At 42.8% G+C, this 17,936-nt stretch overlaps 4 protein-coding genes across 14 annotated transcripts in view; 2 read left to right on the forward strand and 2 right to left on the reverse strand.

The window, feature by feature from the left end:
• Positions 1 to 1,049: 1,049 nt before the first annotated feature.
• Graf (GTPase regulator associated with FAK) lies at positions 1,050 to 10,856 on the forward strand. 5 transcript variants are annotated; one of them, XM_018035605.2, is made up of 21 exons: positions 1,051 to 1,251; positions 1,686 to 2,758; positions 3,470 to 3,627; positions 4,795 to 4,866; positions 4,943 to 5,044; positions 5,106 to 5,216; positions 5,298 to 5,402; positions 6,149 to 6,220; positions 6,642 to 6,708; positions 6,803 to 6,900; positions 6,974 to 7,068; positions 7,454 to 7,535; positions 7,623 to 7,725; positions 8,037 to 8,258; positions 8,470 to 8,575; positions 8,694 to 9,024; positions 9,314 to 9,500; positions 9,615 to 9,759; positions 9,845 to 9,898; positions 10,055 to 10,134; positions 10,208 to 10,856. In XM_018035605.2, exons 2-21 carry the CDS (start codon positions 2,599 to 2,601, stop codon positions 10,297 to 10,299), a joined length of 2,442 nt encoding a protein of 813 aa, XP_017891094.1. In that variant the 5' UTR covers positions 1,051 to 1,251; positions 1,686 to 2,598; the 3' UTR covers positions 10,300 to 10,856. The 5 variants fall into 5 exon arrangements, with proteins under 5 accessions (XP_026674832.1, XP_017891094.1, XP_026674831.1 ...); XM_026819032.1 differs by lacking the exons at positions 1,051 to 1,251; positions 1,686 to 2,758 and adding exons at positions 2,768 to 3,059; positions 3,163 to 3,399; XM_026819031.1 differs by lacking the exon at positions 6,149 to 6,220 and having other exon boundaries at positions 1,050 to 1,251.
• On the reverse strand, positions 10,848 to 14,243 carry nSMase (neutral sphingomyelinase). The gene is made up of 6 exons (XM_018035608.2): positions 13,753 to 14,243; positions 13,431 to 13,604; positions 13,164 to 13,347; positions 12,717 to 13,046; positions 12,381 to 12,486; positions 10,848 to 12,308 (listed from the first exon to the last, which is right to left on the reverse strand). Exons 1-6 carry the CDS (start codon positions 13,797 to 13,799, stop codon positions 11,962 to 11,964), a joined length of 1,188 nt encoding a protein of 395 aa, XP_017891097.1. The 5' UTR covers positions 13,800 to 14,243; the 3' UTR covers positions 10,848 to 11,961.
• Positions 13,170 to 17,673, forward strand: Ns4 (Nucleostemin 4). The gene is made up of 6 exons (XM_018035607.2): positions 13,170 to 13,258; positions 14,342 to 14,564; positions 14,696 to 15,006; positions 15,287 to 15,932; positions 16,022 to 16,444; positions 16,532 to 17,673. The coding sequence occupies exons 2-6, from the start codon at positions 14,474 to 14,476 to the stop codon at positions 16,807 to 16,809; spliced, it is 1,749 nt and encodes a 582-aa protein (XP_017891096.1). The 5' UTR covers positions 13,170 to 13,258; positions 14,342 to 14,473; the 3' UTR covers positions 16,810 to 17,673.
• The window catches only part of LOC108631584 (otoferlin), a 30,734-nt gene continuing 29,897 nt past the window's right edge, over positions 17,100 to 17,936 (reverse strand). For all 7 annotated transcript variants that reach the window (XM_026819029.1, XM_026819026.1, XM_026819028.1 and 4 more), the window contains one exon: positions 17,100 to 17,863. In XM_026819029.1, coding sequence (XP_026674830.1) covers positions 17,683 to 17,863 — 181 coding nt within the window. In that variant the 3' untranslated portion in view covers positions 17,100 to 17,682. The remainder of the gene's footprint in view (positions 17,864 to 17,936) is intronic.

Below are 17,936 nucleotides of genomic sequence, written 5' to 3' on the forward strand. Positions count from 1 at the left end.
AATTTTAAATAATTTAAAGAGACACAGTATACGTATGCGTTAGTATGCAAACAAATACAAAAAGTAAACTGGAATTTATGATATTTACAGCAGATGACAAAAGTTCATGTGCGTTTCATTTCTTTAATTGTATTTATAAGAATGGGAATTTACATGAACGTCTGCACTTTACTTACTTGGAGTGAACGGTGTTTTGGCTTTGCCTGCTTCTCCACATCCACAGGTATACACTACAGATGTCCAGAACATTTTTGATCCTCTCAGCGTCATCTAGCGTGCAGCGAGGGATTGATTCTCCTCATCATGCATTTCGTTCCTTCGCTACTGAGCGCCAAAGCCAACGCACCAACTATCGCATATACGCTATTTATTAGTTAACTATTTATGCCGTATACAGTCTCAGTTACAGCCGGATCACTCATGCTATAGCTAATAAATCGCTGGGTTTTATCCTAGCTCTGATATAACGCGATTTACGCGGCACGCGATTGCACGGTGCTCGCCACTTATGCCGCGAAAATATTGCCGAATATATGTTAACAATCGTTGATCGATTTAACGATTGATCCGGGAATAGAAACACTTCTGCGTATAGTACGAAAGCTCACTAATTCACGCGGTGATACAATTCACGGAAACTAGATCGCCAGTCTCGACGAATCTCGACAGGATTCAAATCTTTTTGGGGAGAGCAATTTAGAGAGGCGGCGAACTCACTATAGATCCTGCGACTCGAACAGTGGCGCCAAGCGTCTGCAATTTGGTAATGCCGACGACATCTGACCGTAAGTCTCGCAGACTCCATTCACATTCGGATAAAACGCGTCGCGAGAAAGTATGCACTACGTAATAAATTTCGACTGAAAAAGATCTCTCAGAAACGAAGTTTAACCCGATGAAGAATGAAATTTCCAGTCAGACATCGATAAAACGTTATCTTTTGTTATTCGTATTTGTTCGTCTCGACAAATGGTCAGAATCCGTCTGTAGGCTTCCGCTCTCGGAGCAAATCGTCGATTGGTCGCGATGGTCCGCGGCTTAGTTCAAAGCGCAGCCATTTTCTATCGAAGATCGATATTTGTTTCTAGTCAATGTAAAATGTAACTTTCGGCGTATTGTGAATGGTGACACGTCTGGATATGTCAGCCGGAAACCGCTTGATGAATAATTAAGCGAGGGATGTGCGAGTTTCGGGACGAATTACGAAACCGAACTTTGCTCACAACTTTTTACGACTGTTCGTACCTTTAGGTGAGTAACGATGTACGACGGTCCGTCATTATTGGTTACTTTTTACTGTACGCGATATCTCTACGTGTGTGAAAGGAAAAGTTTGTAAAACTTTTAACATTAGTTAACGTCTATTTCATTGTTCATCGATATTTCTGAAGTAACGAGCTATTGCGGGACTGTACGTAACAATTTTCATCTGTCAGTAACGATGTATGTGACATGATCTTGCTATTAAGATTGTATTTGGACGCCAGTAAAAATAATTATTTCGTGAATTATTTATTCGAGATTTGCCTATCGAACATTTCATTTAGAAAGTACCGTATTTATATTCCGATGAAGATCGGTGGTTCGTTAAAAAGGTTAAGCAGGATGAATTGATGCGAAGGACTGTTTGAAATTATTCTCTGTCTATTGATCTTTGTATTATAGTCTTGCAAAATGCATTTCAGTTGAAACACAAGAACGTACGACCGTTAGCTGATGATAAATACGTAAAAAAGTTCTTTCAGTTAAATCGGTAAGGAAATCATTTACTTCGAATTATTGACCCACCCTGTATACCTGAGAGATTAGTATGCAGATTTGTATACTCGTAATTGAAAAACACGCATCGTAAACCTACGTCGCGTCGAAGCGTATACGGTATCACCGTCGCGTATCGTTACGAACGGGTAACTGCCGATTGGATCGTAAGACTTCTGACTTATTGTCTATTAATCTTTGAAAGAAAAAAACAATTTAAATGTTTACGAACCGATTTCTAAGGGATGAAAATCAAATTCGAATTAAACCTCGTCTATACTTGTAAAGATCGTGTCGTAGCGACAACTCTTGTCGACTGCAATTATACGTAGTACCAGGGAGAAAATTTTCTCTCCGTGCATGCGTTTTACGACAACTTGGCACGTTTACAAACGACTATCACGCCGATATGCATACGCGTTCAATGATGATACGCAATGGACGGGTACGGGGAGGTTCGCGAATGATTCGAGTTTGAGCGTCCCGCCATTTCGAAGATAGTTAACGTTTTCGACTGGAGGCGTGGGTATATGTAATCTTTAATCGAGATCGCGATGTTCCCTTCTACGTGATCTCGTCAGCTCGTATCAGCTTAACGAGGGATTCTGTACGTGTGTCGTTCATGACTGTCAATAATAAAAGGAATAGAGTATCACGAGTCTGCTGTGTCGCGTTGAGAAACGTTCGTCGAACTGCTTTGCGAACGTGCGTAACGTGACAGAACCGTGTCCTCGTTTCGGTACTCGCGACAGTTCTAGCGTATACACCGAGTGTCGATTCGTCTGCTCCGTTGTTTCGGCTCATTAATGACACTCGAACTTTAATACACGATCAAGAATAATGGGTATTGGCCTCAAACCGTTAGAGTTTACGGATTGTTTAACCGATAGTCCCTATTTCCGAGAGAACCTTCATTATCATGAGCGCGAATTGCACAAGACCAGCCAACAGATCAAACAGCTCGTTAAAGAGGTCCAAGTTCTCTTAGCAGCTGCCAAAAGTAAGTGATCCGCTACTCTTGCGATAATGCTTCGGTATACGTGTCTGCATGTGTGTAACAGCTGCTCTTATCTCGTTCCGTTTCGCATCCTCGGTGACACGCGAATCGATTCTCGACTTATTTTGCCACGGGCCTCTTGCACGTTTTAAACAATTTCATCGGTTCGAGGTTGCTGCGTATGGAACGCAGTTTCCAACCGAAAAACGTTCAACGTCGCGTGTCGAAATGAAGATCGAACAGTCTCGAGTACGTGCAAGATTCATAGTCGATTCTCATACGAAACGAAATATTTACGATCCAGGTAAACGAGTCGAACTTTGTCAACGCGCGTTACAACGTCTGATGTTTCGAATGATTTTGCGTATCGGCACGATCTTCGATGTTTTCATGAATCGAATCTTCAGTTTGTCTTCAGCGAACACACTGCTGTTTAAAGGATATCGTACTTGTCGCTGACCAGTGTCTCGTCTTAATTCGACGCGAACAACGAAGGAAACGATTTTTCATACGCACCGACCTGACACCTGATACAATTTTATTTATGACACACAGAGTGAATTAATAAGAATCGTCGTATGAAATAATATTCGATACTCGTAATAAAAGGCAGCATGAATCGTTGAGCCTCGTCGAGTAAAAGAGTAATGAATTATTTTGTATGGTTGTTCTTACTGAATCATTGTGCATACATTTGTTATGACGTGTTTTCAGACTTGTCCAGAGCCCAGAGAGCATTTTCAAAAACGTTGCAGAATTTCAGTTTCGAATGCATTGGAGAGACGCAAACCGAAGACGAGACTCACATATCGCAAAGCCTTAAGGAATTCGGTAAACTTATCGCATCTATAGAGGATGAGAGGGATCGCATGGTACGCCATATTTCTCCTATTTAACTGCACTTCAGGTTTAGTGGTAGATTAAGATACTAATTTTCAAAAAAGATTCGTTTAAACGTCTCTGATATCGTTTGACAAAACGATTTTACTACTGCGAACTGAATCAGTTTCGTTTCTTCTTCATTTCTTGTCTAATGAACATTATTTATCGGTTTTGTACAAATGTTATAGGTGATATTGTGAAAACTGTGTTCCTATAGAAGGAGCTCGACCTGGTTATTTAATGGTACATCTTTTGAGTCACATTTTTAATCAAAGTTCACCCTGTTCTGCACATCGAACTACTATGTTCAGTTCTCTCTGTTTGTTCGTTTTTTTCTTGTGAGAGCGAAAGACGACACGTAATGTACATAGTTTTTGTCACGTTTCCGAGTGCACATGAATAGCTTCTATCTTTTCAACTACACGAGAGCTTGAAACATGTTTACATTAACATCCTCCTTAAGGTGGAATTAAAAAGGTTCATGCATGTAATTGTTACAAAGAAACAGCGTTTCAGTGCATACGTAAAGACTAATCGAGTATCCTTGGCACCACCGTTAACGTGTTAATGATATCTCTAATAAGTTTAACGTATTGGGTAAGTCGTATATTTATACGTGTGTGTTATGCGAAATGAGTTTATTTCCCAAATAGCGAAACAGAGTTATGCTCGTTGATGCGTTTGCATTTCTAGAGAATGTCTTAGATATTTCGATTTTCTATCACAAAAATCTTCCAATACTCTCGCCGATTGATCGAGACTGTTTACCATCCTGTCTAGGCTGTTAAAGCGTAACATTTAAGTGGTTCACTTCAGCGTTTAGCGATAAAGTAGTTGCGATCGACTCGCTCGAATTGTTCGATTTGTCTTCTCTTACTGATCGAATAAAATAGATGCGTAGATGTAGATGTTCGTATTAGATGAAAAAATTGTTAGTTCAACTTCAAACGAACGTGTGGATTATTTCATCTAATAAACGTTGACCACTGTCATTTGTTGTACGTAGTCGTTTCACAAATTAGTATCTGTTTCCTGTTACTTGTTTCGTTTATCTTGATTATCGCGCGTGGAGTTTATTTCGACAGGAGACTAATTATTGCTCGTCGAGTCGACGAACGTAGTCTCGTGCGGTTTGACAGAGTAACGTTTCGTTTCAGCTTGAACGTGCTCACGATCAAATTATACTTCCGTTGGAAAACTTTAGGAAAGAACATATTGGAGGAGTCAAGGTGATACACGAAGTTCTATCGCGTCGCGCGCCGTTATAATTTAACAAATTCATTTTGCTCTATATCTCACTTTTAGGAGGGAAGGAAGAAATTCGAGAAGCAAACTATTAAATTTTGTCAGAGCCAAGAACGCTACTTGAACCTGTCCACGAAGAAGCAGGACAATGTTCTTCAAGAGGTACGTCAGATGAAAACGAACGAAACTCACAGTTGTACCATTGTCGGTTGATTCTGTTTAGGCGGATGCCACGTTGGAAATGGCCGAGAGACATTTCTGCCAAGCTAGTCTAGAGTATGTGTTTTTGCTTCAAGAAGTGCAGGAACGTAAGAAGTTCGAATTCGTTGAAACGGTGAGGATTCGTTGAATCGATCACTCCGAAATCGACGACAAAAGAGTATCGTATCGTAAATCGCGTTGTCTCTGTTCGTAGCTGCTGGGTTTTATGTTCGGTTGGCTAACATTTTATCACCAGGGACATGAAGTCGCGAAGGATTTTAAGCCGTACATGACCGAGCTACAGCTAAAAATACAGAAGGTTGGTGTCCATTCGATGATCGATCTCTTGTCGCTTCGAAAGAAAGCACGATTCTAAAACTGATTACTTACATCGGCACTGTTCGAAAAACTTTCGATCGCTTTGTACGCTATAACATCGGTTTGAAAATTTATTAAACTTGTACGTTGTGCACTGTTTCACATTCCGTTGTACAGTGTTTCTGCTATATAGACGTACGCGGGGTGTGCGAGAATCCGTCATGAGCCGACCCGCTTCGATCATTGGGTTCTCGATATTTCCGAATTCTCGCATGCCTCATTTCTACGCGAACTGTTCACTGTGCGTAATTATTACGCTGCGGATTCGACATTGTTCGCAGACGGATCGAACCTGTAGATATTTTTAAATACGAAATGACGACGTTTAAATGAACTTTACGTGTCTCGTATGTTGGATAAAATCCGCAGCCTGACGATTACTGTCAAGAAGTAGCGAGAACTATTTTTCGTTCGAAAGCGTGAGACGGCACCCCGGTAAATCGAAGATATACGTTCGTAGAGGAAAATTCGATTCGGACCGACTTAATTTGGGTTTCCTCGAGTGGTGTTCGCCATGCACTACGGACTATTCTTAATATTAGTTAACCGAGTTAGTCAATGTCGTAGATATACTTGAGCGTAACATATTAATAAATTATTGTGTGGCGCAAATTTATTATTAGGATAACAGCATGAGAGATTAGCTTACTAATTCTTCATTTTATGTGTGTGCGTGTGTTTTACAAGACTAGAGAAAATTTCCTTGCTACCCGGGATAAAACAGAATCACTTATGAATAAAATGAAGGATATGAGAAAGGTACGTAGCATTTTCCTTTCCAATTATTCCTTAGAACTAGACCGCGGATTTTGTGCATTTGTAAGAAAACTGAGCGTGGAAAAAATATAAACGCCGTACCGTGACGGTGTAGAAATGTAGAAAATGCCAAAAGCCAAGGACGACGTTTGAACGACGAAAGAAACGGTCGTTTTTAGTCGAGTGCACCATGTACAAAAGTATTCTATTTTGCACGAGAGTCCGCAGTCTACTTAGAACAAATATTCATTTAGCATGACACTTCACCCGGGGAACAATGTGAATCGATAAAAAGTTAGAGAATGATACGCAGTTGGTTCTCGATGAAACAACGTTAGTTCTAGTCAGTGGATAAAAGAATGTTAGTTCTAGTCGTGTTCGAGGAACTCGCTACGGAGGTACCAATAACGTTCTCGTTTTATAGTCTGCTGTAGAGAGTGGAGTCAATAAAGTATACACCCGGGAAGGATATTTGTTTTTAATGGAGAAAAGTAAGTGCAGCAGCTTTTATTAAATTGATCGGAGGTCAGCTCTAAATCCTAAACGTAACGACGGTACACGATAGAAATCGTTTCGATCTTGCAGAGGCGTTCGGCACGACATGGACGAAACAGTATTGCACATATCAGAAAGACACAAAAGAGTTTACGATGATACCGTACAATCAACTGACAGGGAAGTTTGTAAGTAAATCTTAAGAAGCTCGCTGTTCGTTTCCTACGAAGAAGACTGAGAGACACGTTTGTTTCCTTGCAGAGCAATAAAGAAGTTTTAAAATTGGCATCCTGTGTGCGTCGCATGTCGGATACGATCGAAAAACGATTTTGCTTCGACATCACTACCGACAACAAGTAAGTTGATAACGTCCGAGCGCGTATAAATAATCGACCCTCTTCCCCTCGTGACACTGAAATTTGGAACAGCGTAAGCTTGGCTCGAACGATTTGACTAACCGGATACTGTTTTATGTTCAAATGTCTATTCTACAATGTTTGATACGTTTAACGTTCTTGGGAATCGAAGGTTGGTGAGAGGAGATATTCTGCTCCGATTTCGGAACAAAATCGCTTCTTTTCCTTTTTATCAGTCGAAACCTGTTCAATGACTAAATCGTAACGTATCGCACAGTCGCGCGTGAACGTTTACCGTTCGAATTCTGGTAACGAACGGTCGATTCGTTGCGTTTAGAAAGACGTTTGCTTGTCCTCGGTCGAACGATCTTTTCATCTTTTTCAGGCCTAACGTGGTGTACACGTTCCAAGCGCTTTCCGAGGAGGACAGGAAACTATGGTTAGACGCTATGGACGGTAAAGAACCGGTGAGTAACCGTCGTTGTTATGTAATGCCAGTTACGGTGTAAGTAATGAGTCACGAAGAATTGACGCAGTGGCATCTATGATTCTAGAGTTATCCTGTAGTAGGCGCGTCGACGAAAGCCGAAGAAACTGTTTTGGATGAAACAGGGTTTATGTTCGTGTCGAAGTGCATCACGGCGCTCGAGGACAGAGGTAACGTCGATCGAGTAATTACGACATTCGACACGACAATTGATACACCGGTTCGCACAGTGGATGACAGTAATTTTTAAGTTCATTTGACATTGTACAATAATCGTTGGGATACTCGACACCAACATTAGACAGGGTTTTTCGTGTAACGACTGATCTTACTATTTTTCGAATCCATACTCCGCGAGTTTTACTTTGTACGACCCTCCAGAGTCTGAGACTAGTGTCTATCTGGTTTCGTATGACATCCTTTTCGATGTTTGACAATGTGGGAAAGAAACGTTGAGAAAAAACGCCGTTGTTTGTTTCAGGTCTCGAAGAACAGGGTCTGTACAGAGTGGTCGGCGTTGCGTCGAAAGTGAACAAGCTGTTAGCGATGGGACTAGACAGAAGGAAATTGGAGAAGCTCAACCTCGACGATCGTTTCGAATGGGAGAGTAAAACCATCACTAGCGCGCTCAAAACGTATTTAAGGACGTTATCTGAACCGTTGATGACCTTTCGATATTATAATAGTTTCATTTCAGCTGCGAGTGCGTATAGGTATTCTCTATAATATCGTTTTACATCGAATCATGAATCTCTGAGTAAACGACTCTGATTTTTAAAATATGCCAAAGAAATTATGTCGAGTCCTAAATAGAGCAAACGATTCTTGATGTCGTGTTCGAATCCGATCTTATTTTCTGTATATTGGATGACCGCCATTTCGTGTCGTCTCAACCGATTGGTATTTTTTGACAGAGCAAGAAGTGAAGGAAGCACGTGTATGCGACGTTCACAATCTCGTTTACCGATTACCGAAAGCTAACTTTAACATGCTGGTTCTTCTGATCAGACACCTTTGCAGGTGAGCTATACGTATCCTTCGAATCGATGTTGCAACAACGTGTTCCACAGAGATCTGTTCGTAACACGAGCGAGTCGATCTGGTTAGGAGTACGTTAATGTATAACGATGTTCCGCAGCGTGGCGAAGAAGAGCGATAAAAATTTAATGACCGTCGGGAATTTAGCCGTGTGCTTCGGTCCGTCGTTGTTGCGGCCGGAAGAAGAGACCGTGGCTTCGATAATGGACATCAAGTTTTACAACATCGTAGTAGAAATTTTAATCGAGAATTGCGAGAGGATAATCGCCGGTCCACCGCAGGAGATCGCTGTCGTACGTCCGACGCAGAATGCCATACCCCCTAGAGCGCAACGTCTCAACGCGGAAGATGGATCGGCGTCTTCCGGCAACGGCGCTCCATCGTTCCTAAGATATCCAGTACACACTAACGTCTCCTCGCCACATGGTCACGTGAGTCATCATACGTTCGTTTCGAAGGTTGTATTAACAGTAATTCGAATCGTACGTTCAATCCAAACATGAACGAAGTCGTCGTATTTCTGTACAATAATTGTCGTAACGTCACGAATGATTCGAGTTGAACGATGTTTTTCATTGGGACAGAATCTTTGGAATTGGACGAAGTCGATCCTCTTCGCTTAGAAGTCGATTCGAAGTCGATCCTCTTCGCTTAGAAGTTGACCCACTGTCTGACTTTAAAATGGAATTTGTCATTCATTGAAACAACGTGTGTGTACAGCTCGTTACGAGATCGTACTACGACGTCCCGTTGACGGTCGTCACCAAGTCCTCGATCGACGACCGGAAGAACGGAGATTACGACGAAACGGAACACACTGGTCACAAGATGCCGACGTATTTGGACGGTCGAAGTGCACGTGTTAAATTGACTAACGCGAATCTCATGTACCATTCCGCAGACAAGGGTGAGTCAAAAAAGCGTATCACTGATAAGATACTCGTGTTTTCTAGATCTGTCGCCTAAAAATTCGCGGTCTTCGATCGCGTTAGACTTGAAAGTGAACGTTTTTTTAATACAGTGTTGACCAGTGGCAATACGAGCAGTTCGAGCGAGTCGATTACGTCCGATCCGCATTCGTTCTCGTCCGACCTGCCAGTGAAACAGAAGCGTGGCTGTATGTCGGTGCACCATCCGTCGGGCTACGCTCAACGAACCAATCTGTCGTGAGTCTCTTTCGATTCAAAGGCCAACGTAAGAAATAATTCTATTTATAGGCATCTCGATCTGGATGTACTTTTTTTCTTACAGGATCAATACGTCGCCCATCAGCGGACGTTCGAGTCCCGGACAACCCGGTCTCTGGTGAGTCGCTGTGATGTCTCTGTTACAATTTTTGCTGAAACACGAATCTGTTTAAGAAACAGTACGTTTCACGCGAAGCGATACGATGTTGAAGCATCGCCGTCGTACGTTATCCCTATCCATTCAAATTTTGTCTTATCGTTTGTACATTTTCAGGCGAGTCCGCACTTTGTATGCTTGCGTGGCTGAAAGCGACGGAGAATTATCGTTTGAACCAAATCAAATCATCACGAATGGTAAATATCTGAATGAAACGCGTCGTATTGAACATTGACGTTTTATACATCGATCACGATTCGATGATTGCAGTGAAGGCCTCCATGGAACCCGGATGGTTAGAGGGCACGTTGAACGGTAAAACAGGTTTGGTCCCAAAGAATTACGTTGAACAATTGCCTTGAATTTGGAAAGCCAAAGAGTGCCTAAATTGCTTTTACATTCCACGAACTGTATAAGTTCATCGTCGGTTTCCTTTTTCTTTCTCAAGTATTTCTGCCAATCGCGAAGATGCGAGCGCTACAATGAACACACACGTGAAACGCGTGGAACACGAGGTTTTTCTATTTACATTCCTTTGGGTACAATTTACATAGTCAATTACATTCTATACATATTATAAATATTCGTACATAATATATATATATATATATATATATATACACACACATACAAGTTTTATTTATTAGGAGCCTTTTTGCTCGAAAGAACGTCTATAGTGTATATAATCGATTGTAGAAAAATTTCTATCATATACTTACGTACACGTATACATACACAGCGCTAATATATTACTATGATATTTAAGTATATTTGTATTAAATGGTATTGCTCCGGTATGCAGCTTGTAGGAGATCTCGTAGGCAATAATGTTCGTTCGTACTCGCGCGTGCACACGTGTACACGATCGCATATAACATCGGAATGTGATAAAATAAATAAATACCAAATATAATCGGAATTTGGAATAAAGATTTTAATAGTATAAATATACTGTGTTGACGTCGAGTCGGACGGTACAATCGAAACGTAATGCTCGTACACACACTAAGTCAAAACTGTCTGTTTCTTAAACTCTCGAAATGTAACTCTTAAAAAATTGCCATACGGAATTTTTGCAAAATGGAATTCACATCTCTTAAGGAATTACGAGGTAAACGTCTCGATCGTTTCTGTTCACGTAACAATTTCTACTGACTTGCTTGTTCTTCGATGATCTCTCGAGGTAACATAAGAATCCAGGAATGGCGACCTTTTTGCTCCCATTCTCATTATGAATCAGTCGCGATTGTTCTCAGACTGTACTCGTAACTGTGGTGATTCTAGAGCTAACACGTGCAAACTAAAATTCCGATCGGAGATGGGAGGAACGCTTTTATCCGCACAAAGATAGAACAATGCGCCGATGAGTAGAAATTTCAATGCAAACAGAAATTAGGACATTTACCATATTATTGTCCTTTAACTGCGACACGGCAACTAGAATGTAATGTAAATGCCACGGTTCTTAAGAAAATATACTTTTGTCATACTTTCCACGGAGCGGATACGGAACGTCGTGATAGGAAGTATTGCACGATCGCACGAGTTCTTGCCCGATTTGAAGTAACACGGAAACGTTTTCATTCGAAGATACAATTTCATTATCCATTGTGTAATTATCACCGTTTTCTATTTTCTATGAGCTAGTGGATCTCTCTCGTAAAAACCGAAAAATCTTCCGAATAAAGACGTTTTAAAACCGGTAACTTTTTAACTTAGGAGAGAGAGAGAGAGAGAGAAGGAGCATGATCCACGTGTCAAGTGTTTCGCTACGCTATTTCAACGCTCGGGCTCTTTCGATACTCGTGCGACACGACGAATTCTTTGTCATCCTCCGTGTTGGAAAACTCTTCGCGCGCATAAGTCGAATCAAGCCAGCTGTATTCGATACTTACGCGCGTAAATGTGTACTTGTACTGTCTTTCGACAGACGTGTGAAACAAAACTAAATATGCTAAAGCGTATAACGAGGCTCGAGCCTCTAAAATTGCCAATCACCCAAACGCGCAGCGCTTGGCTTGGTTTCACTTCGCGTACAAATTAAGATTGAAACTGGTCAAGTATATCTCCATCCCTGAGCATCCTGCCCTCAATGCGTTCTTCTCGACGCTGTTCCATATGGAGCTCATGAACAGAGCGTAGCAAAGTACTGCCGACAAACAGACACGCCCCACGTTCAGACCGATCGTTGCATCGGCGGATGTTACGGAACAATCTAATCCCATGGACCAGACCAATGGCACGATCAACATGCCGCTGAACAATAGATACCAATACCGCTGCCAGCTGACGCTCTTCAACGCGGTCTCGCATATGCTTATACCTTCCTTCAACGAGTCTCTGACGTCCATGTTCGCGGATGGGGTCGAGCCTGCAAATAGAAAATTCATCATTACATTGCCCGTGACTGATAACGATTGCGTCAAAGGTCGTGGAGGTTCACCAGCACTGAAACGAAAGGTCGCCACGATGGCCTCGTGGTCGGAGTAACTGAAGTTCTTGCCGGGCACCCGGTTTGGGAAAGGATGTTTGAAACTAGTTGCTTTTACCTACAACAGAGTACAACTCGTAGACGCGCGAGATCGTCGAAGCGCACGAACGAATAAATCCGGAATATGTTAACGCGAGGGGATGTTCCTCTGTAGTTCTCACAAAGTGTCGGATTGAACATATGCAGACGCGTCCTAAACTTTTCGAGCAAGATCCGCGGTGCTTTCGAAATTATAGTGGTATCACCGTCCCCTCGAGGGATCTCCCCGTTAATAACAAATGAATTTACCTCGATGTTCTTCGTACCGTGGTACAAAATGTAGTCTATACGCTTTCCTTCTGGGCAAGCGTTCGCGCTCTTCGACGTGGTATAACTATTATTGGCACACTCATGGGTTCCTAAATTGGTCGAAGAAGTGTTTGAGCAAGCGTCCAATAAACCGGTGACGCCACATATGATTTTGTAGGCTAGATCGTTTGGTTCCGTGTTGAGGTCGCCCAACAGTATCGCGGAATCGGCTCCGTCGCAAGTCAGTCGAACGAACTGGGCAGTGTCGAAAGCTTGCAGTACCCTGTGCGCCGCGTATTCGTCGTTATCCCTATTGTACTCCGCGTGTAACTGCAATTTCAAATCTTGTTCAAGGAACGAGTATTTGGAAGCGTCTTGAACTTATGAACGACGTGACGCTCGTCCCGTTCGTAACGACACGACGGAACGGCAAACAAAGATGCTCACGTGCACGACGTAAACGTTAACGTCCATGTCCTGAATTTGAAGTCTACAGAGTGCGACGCCCTTTCCACCGAACCAATCGCCGTGATGTAACTTGTGTACGTATCCGTTCAGAGGCCACTTATGGAACATAACATCTTTAATAGGAAATCTAGTTAAGATACAAATTCCTGATCCAACAACACCGCTAAATAATCAAAACACGTTCACTATTAATTGCATTGTCTCTTTCCTCCTTTCGACCACCCGACGAACACGCGACGTATTTACCTGTAGAAGTAGTGTGAATAAGGTAACTGTTCCTGCGTTTTGGCTTTGATCATTTTAAAGTCGTCGATTGACCATACTTCTTGCAGACAGATAACGTCGTAACTCTCTTTAGAGAATTTTTCAGCGATCGCAGCCATCCGAGCTTTTCTGTCTCGCGAGACATATGGTATTCCCCTGAACCATGAAGCATTGTGAAACTTGTATAAACGACGATTGACCACGTTTCGTATCGTCACTCGGGGACGCTTACACGTGATAATTTTACAACGAACAAAGAGCAAATGAAATTAATGAGATCATTTATAAGGACATTGTCACTTACCAGCAGTTCAGTGTCAGAACACTTATTGAAACTTCCTCCTCTGTCATTTTCTGTTAATCAGTAACGATCGCAACAAACGAAAATTCAATACGTTTGCACGAGATCCTGATATGCTTCACGGTCTCTGTTATAACTTTGCTCAAAACGTTTACGTGTCTAACCAAACTTTGAGCACTTTACTTGCGTTATCATAGATTCGAGTAACATTGACAATGGCTCCATGTTCAGTGGTTACGCTACGCATGGTCACGCGCGTACACTTTCTCTTTGTTTAAAGTAGCTTCAGCTAGTTACGAGATAACGATATACAGACTTATCATCGGTCACTCAGCTTTCTACGACCATCTGTGAGTTAGAATGGTTAGAATGACTTCACTCGGGGTTAGGTTGGGATCAGGGATGCTATATCATCTACATCGAAGGATTTCTCCGTTCCGTCCACCACTACTATATTTTCTCCCCACATATTAGAAGATTGAGGTTGTGCTGCACAATCACAACTTGTGCATTGTGCATCGCACGTCTCACAATTGAGACCCCGAACGAACCGTGCAGAGTGGTGCAGAGAAGTTTATTTTGATTCTTCCAGAGAACAGTTCATTCGATAGATGTCACAAATTAGGTGTCCGATTGATATCAGTGTACGTGATCGACGCGTATCAATCGATATCCGTTCCACGTTTGAGATATCCAGGAATTAAAGAGGTTGAGGTATTAAAGAATGCAGGGAACGAGGAAGAAAGCGTTCAGCTGTAAAGCGAAGAAGCAGCAACTGCAAGCTAAAAAGCAAAGACAGAACGCAAATTCACTCGGTATGTGTAATAGGGACTGTCGTACGATCATATTTCTTCGTTTGACAGTCGACACGACAGTTAAGCGTTGTTTCACGTATTGATTGATATGATGTTTAATACAGTTACATTTCTCGTGTTACGGTTTACAGCCGGGAATTATAGCAGAAACAATGAGGAACGTAGCAACGATTCCGAATTCAGTGGTATACAGAAGATTAATAAGCAGCCGAGAGATAATTCTTCGAAGAACAGCTACGCTCTGCAATTCTTCCGAGAGACCAAGGAAGAGTTGGCGAGGCGAAGGGAACAAGCCAGATGTACGATCGAACCTTTGTCTCTGAAGGATCAAGAAGTATCCGACGACTATTTTCCACCCGAAGTCGACATGCCCAAGAGGCCACCTTGGGACTTTAACATGACCAAGGAACAATTAGACTCGAGGGAGCAAAGATATTTTACTGTGAGCAATCGCTTCGTTCTTTCGTCGTATAAATGACGTATCGGGTCAGCGTGAAAGTTTGTGTTCGACTGCGCAAGTAAGACCCGTTGTTCGCATTGTCATTTATATTTCGTGGAGAAAATTCTTCGTGGAGCCGTCCGTTCCTGTTCTCTACAATTCTCTTCGCGAGCAGACGGACCACGTGTTAAGCATCTGTGCCAAAGTACGCGCCTCTAAGAGTCGGGCACAAACTTTTACTCCGACTGAATGATTTCAGTGCTAACGATTCGTGAATCTTTAGGAATATTTGAAAGGCATGGCGAAGTTGAGTGACGTCAGTTACTTCGAGTTGAATCTGGAAACTTGGAGACAATTGTGGCGAGTTCTGGAGATGTCTGATGTTTTATTGATGATCGTGGACATAAGATACCCGGTCTTGATGTTTCCTCCTTATCTGTATCGGTACGTAACGAACGAACTTCGGAAGGATATGATCCTGGTGTTGAACAAAGTCGACTTGGCTCCTGCAGCCTTGGTCGTGGCATGGAAAGAATACTTCCGCAGCACGTACCCGAAGTTACACGTTTTAATGTTTACATCGTGTCCCACGTACAATTTGCGTGGGAATACGAATGAAACGGAAGGACTGAAGCAGAGGCGTATGAAAGGGAAATTGCGGATGGCCGCGGAAGGTGCTCAGAAGTTGTTGGACGCTTGCGAGAAGATCGTTGGTAACGAGGTGGACTTGTCGTCCTGGCACGATAAGATTCGAGAAGAGATGCAAATGGAGTTCGACCTGGACGATGTCGACCATAGAGAGAGCGTGACGATCGAAAAGGAGGACACGAGCTACTTCAAGCACGAACGTTACAAGAACGGAGTTTTGACCGTCGGGTGTGTCGGGACTCCGAACGTTGGAAAATCTTCTCTGATAAACGCGTTAATGGGTACATTCTTCTCGTGCAAATACACTCGACTGAAATTCGATCTGATCCGTCCTGAATCTCGATGTTGATCGTGGACTGTCGTTTTCCAGGGAAGAAAGTCGTGAGCGTGTCGCGTACGCCGGGACACACGAAACATTTCCAAACGATATTTCTCACGAGAACCGTTTGCCTCTGCGACTGTCCAGGACTGGTGTTCCCGTCTACGGTGCCTAAACAGTTGCAGATACTGATGGGATCGTACCCGATAGCCCAGGTCAGGGAGCCTTATACCACGATCAAATTCCTAGCAGAGAGGACAGACCTGCCGAAGATACTCAGACTGCAGCACCCGGACGGCGACGACTCGTGGTCCGCCATGGACATCTGCGACGCGTGGGCCACCAAACGAAATTTCGTGACCGCGCGAGCAGCCAGACTCGACACGTACAGAGCAGCCAATTCGTTACTGAGAATGGCGTTGGCAGCGAGAATCTGTATGTACGTTTACCCGCCGGACTGGGTCGCTGACAGAGGTAATTGTTAGCCGTTGTCGGCCTGCAGATTTTTATAACTAAAACACGACACGTTCACTGAAAATTGCTTACCGTTCTGTGATTCAGAAAAATGGGAGGATCACGCGGAAGTCGAATTGGTCAGCTGGATTCAAGCTAGGAACAGAGGGGAAGACGTGAGCGACGTAGGGAAAGCGTTCGTTTCGTCTGAAGAGGAGGAGGAGGAGGAGGAGGAGGAGGAGGACGAGGGAGAGGAACGTTCGCAAAGTCGAAAGAGCGAGAAGAAGGAAGGGTCCGACGAGTCCGCGTCATCGGATGCGGAGAGCGACGACTCCGAGATTCCGCGAGTCGCTAATAAATTTGAAGCATTGTCCGCGGACGCGTGAAGAGGGTCCACGGCTCGAACGGAACTTTTAAAGTTTCCAATCGGCCATCCACGAGACAACTAATTTTGTGATCGTCTTTTCTGCTCGGAGACAACTGCACATTTTCGTTTTCTCGAGAACGGAGAATAGTTACGAGCGAACAAAAGTTATATGTAGTTTCCGTCAACGAAATTTCCACAGACTCTCGAAGAAGAGTTGAACAGTAAAAAAAACAGTCGAAACGATGTAAGATCGATGTAGGAAAGAACATTTCGTTCGAACTCTGAAAGAGGAGAAAGCTTTTCCTTCGATTATTTTTTTAACGTCGTTTATTAGTTCCTAGATGTACACTTGAATTATCTATTTACAACAAAGTAGGCTAGAACATTCTTAACGAAACGTTTCATAAGTAAAAATATTCCGCGTACATTGCGCGCGTCGTTATTGTTTTGCATCTAACGAGTTTCAGTTGTCGATACGGCTGTCGTATATACAGTTCGTTTAGCGTTCTGTTTCGTTGGTCCACTATACAGCAAATGTATTCGTTATATCTTGTGTAGAAGCACAATAATGATAATAATCATTGTTTATTTCGCTAATCGAAGTCGATCGGAAGAGGAAAATGTGTGTGACGACGAGTCGTCTAAAGTCGGCACAGGTATTCTCACACACGAGTAACAGCTATCCTGCCGAAACGTGATGAGACGTAGGACGACGAGGTAAGTACGTGAACGCTGAGCGACGCGAAGCTACAATTATTTTTTTCGAGAAATTATTGTTTGATCTATGCAATTAAGTGATCGACCCGTTCTGTTACTATTGCGTGTCGGCTTGTTCTCACCGATTCGGTGTATCTAACTGTGAAAATATAACTGTCTGTTCGAATTCGTGAGTCTAAGCACCTAACAGTTTCTTGACGGAGTAACCAGGTATCGCGTAGAAGAACAACAGTACGAGTATTATTATTCCGATCGCTACGAAGGCTTTCAGGATTGCCCATTTGTAATTGTGCCATACTATGTACTTGATAGATTTCAGAGGATTGAGAAACCACATGAACGAGGCATCCGGTCGGCTGGAAGATGAAAATACAATTTCTTTTTATTCGTCGAACGTTTTTCGCGTAGATTCAATTGTAAATACGAGCA

Source organism: Ceratina calcarata, unplaced genomic scaffold (assembly GCF_001652005.2).
Source record: "Ceratina calcarata isolate Rehan_Ccalc_2016 unplaced genomic scaffold, ASM165200v1 scaffold92.2, whole genome shotgun sequence".
NCBI lineage: Eukaryota > Metazoa > Arthropoda > Insecta > Hymenoptera > Apidae > Ceratina > Ceratina calcarata.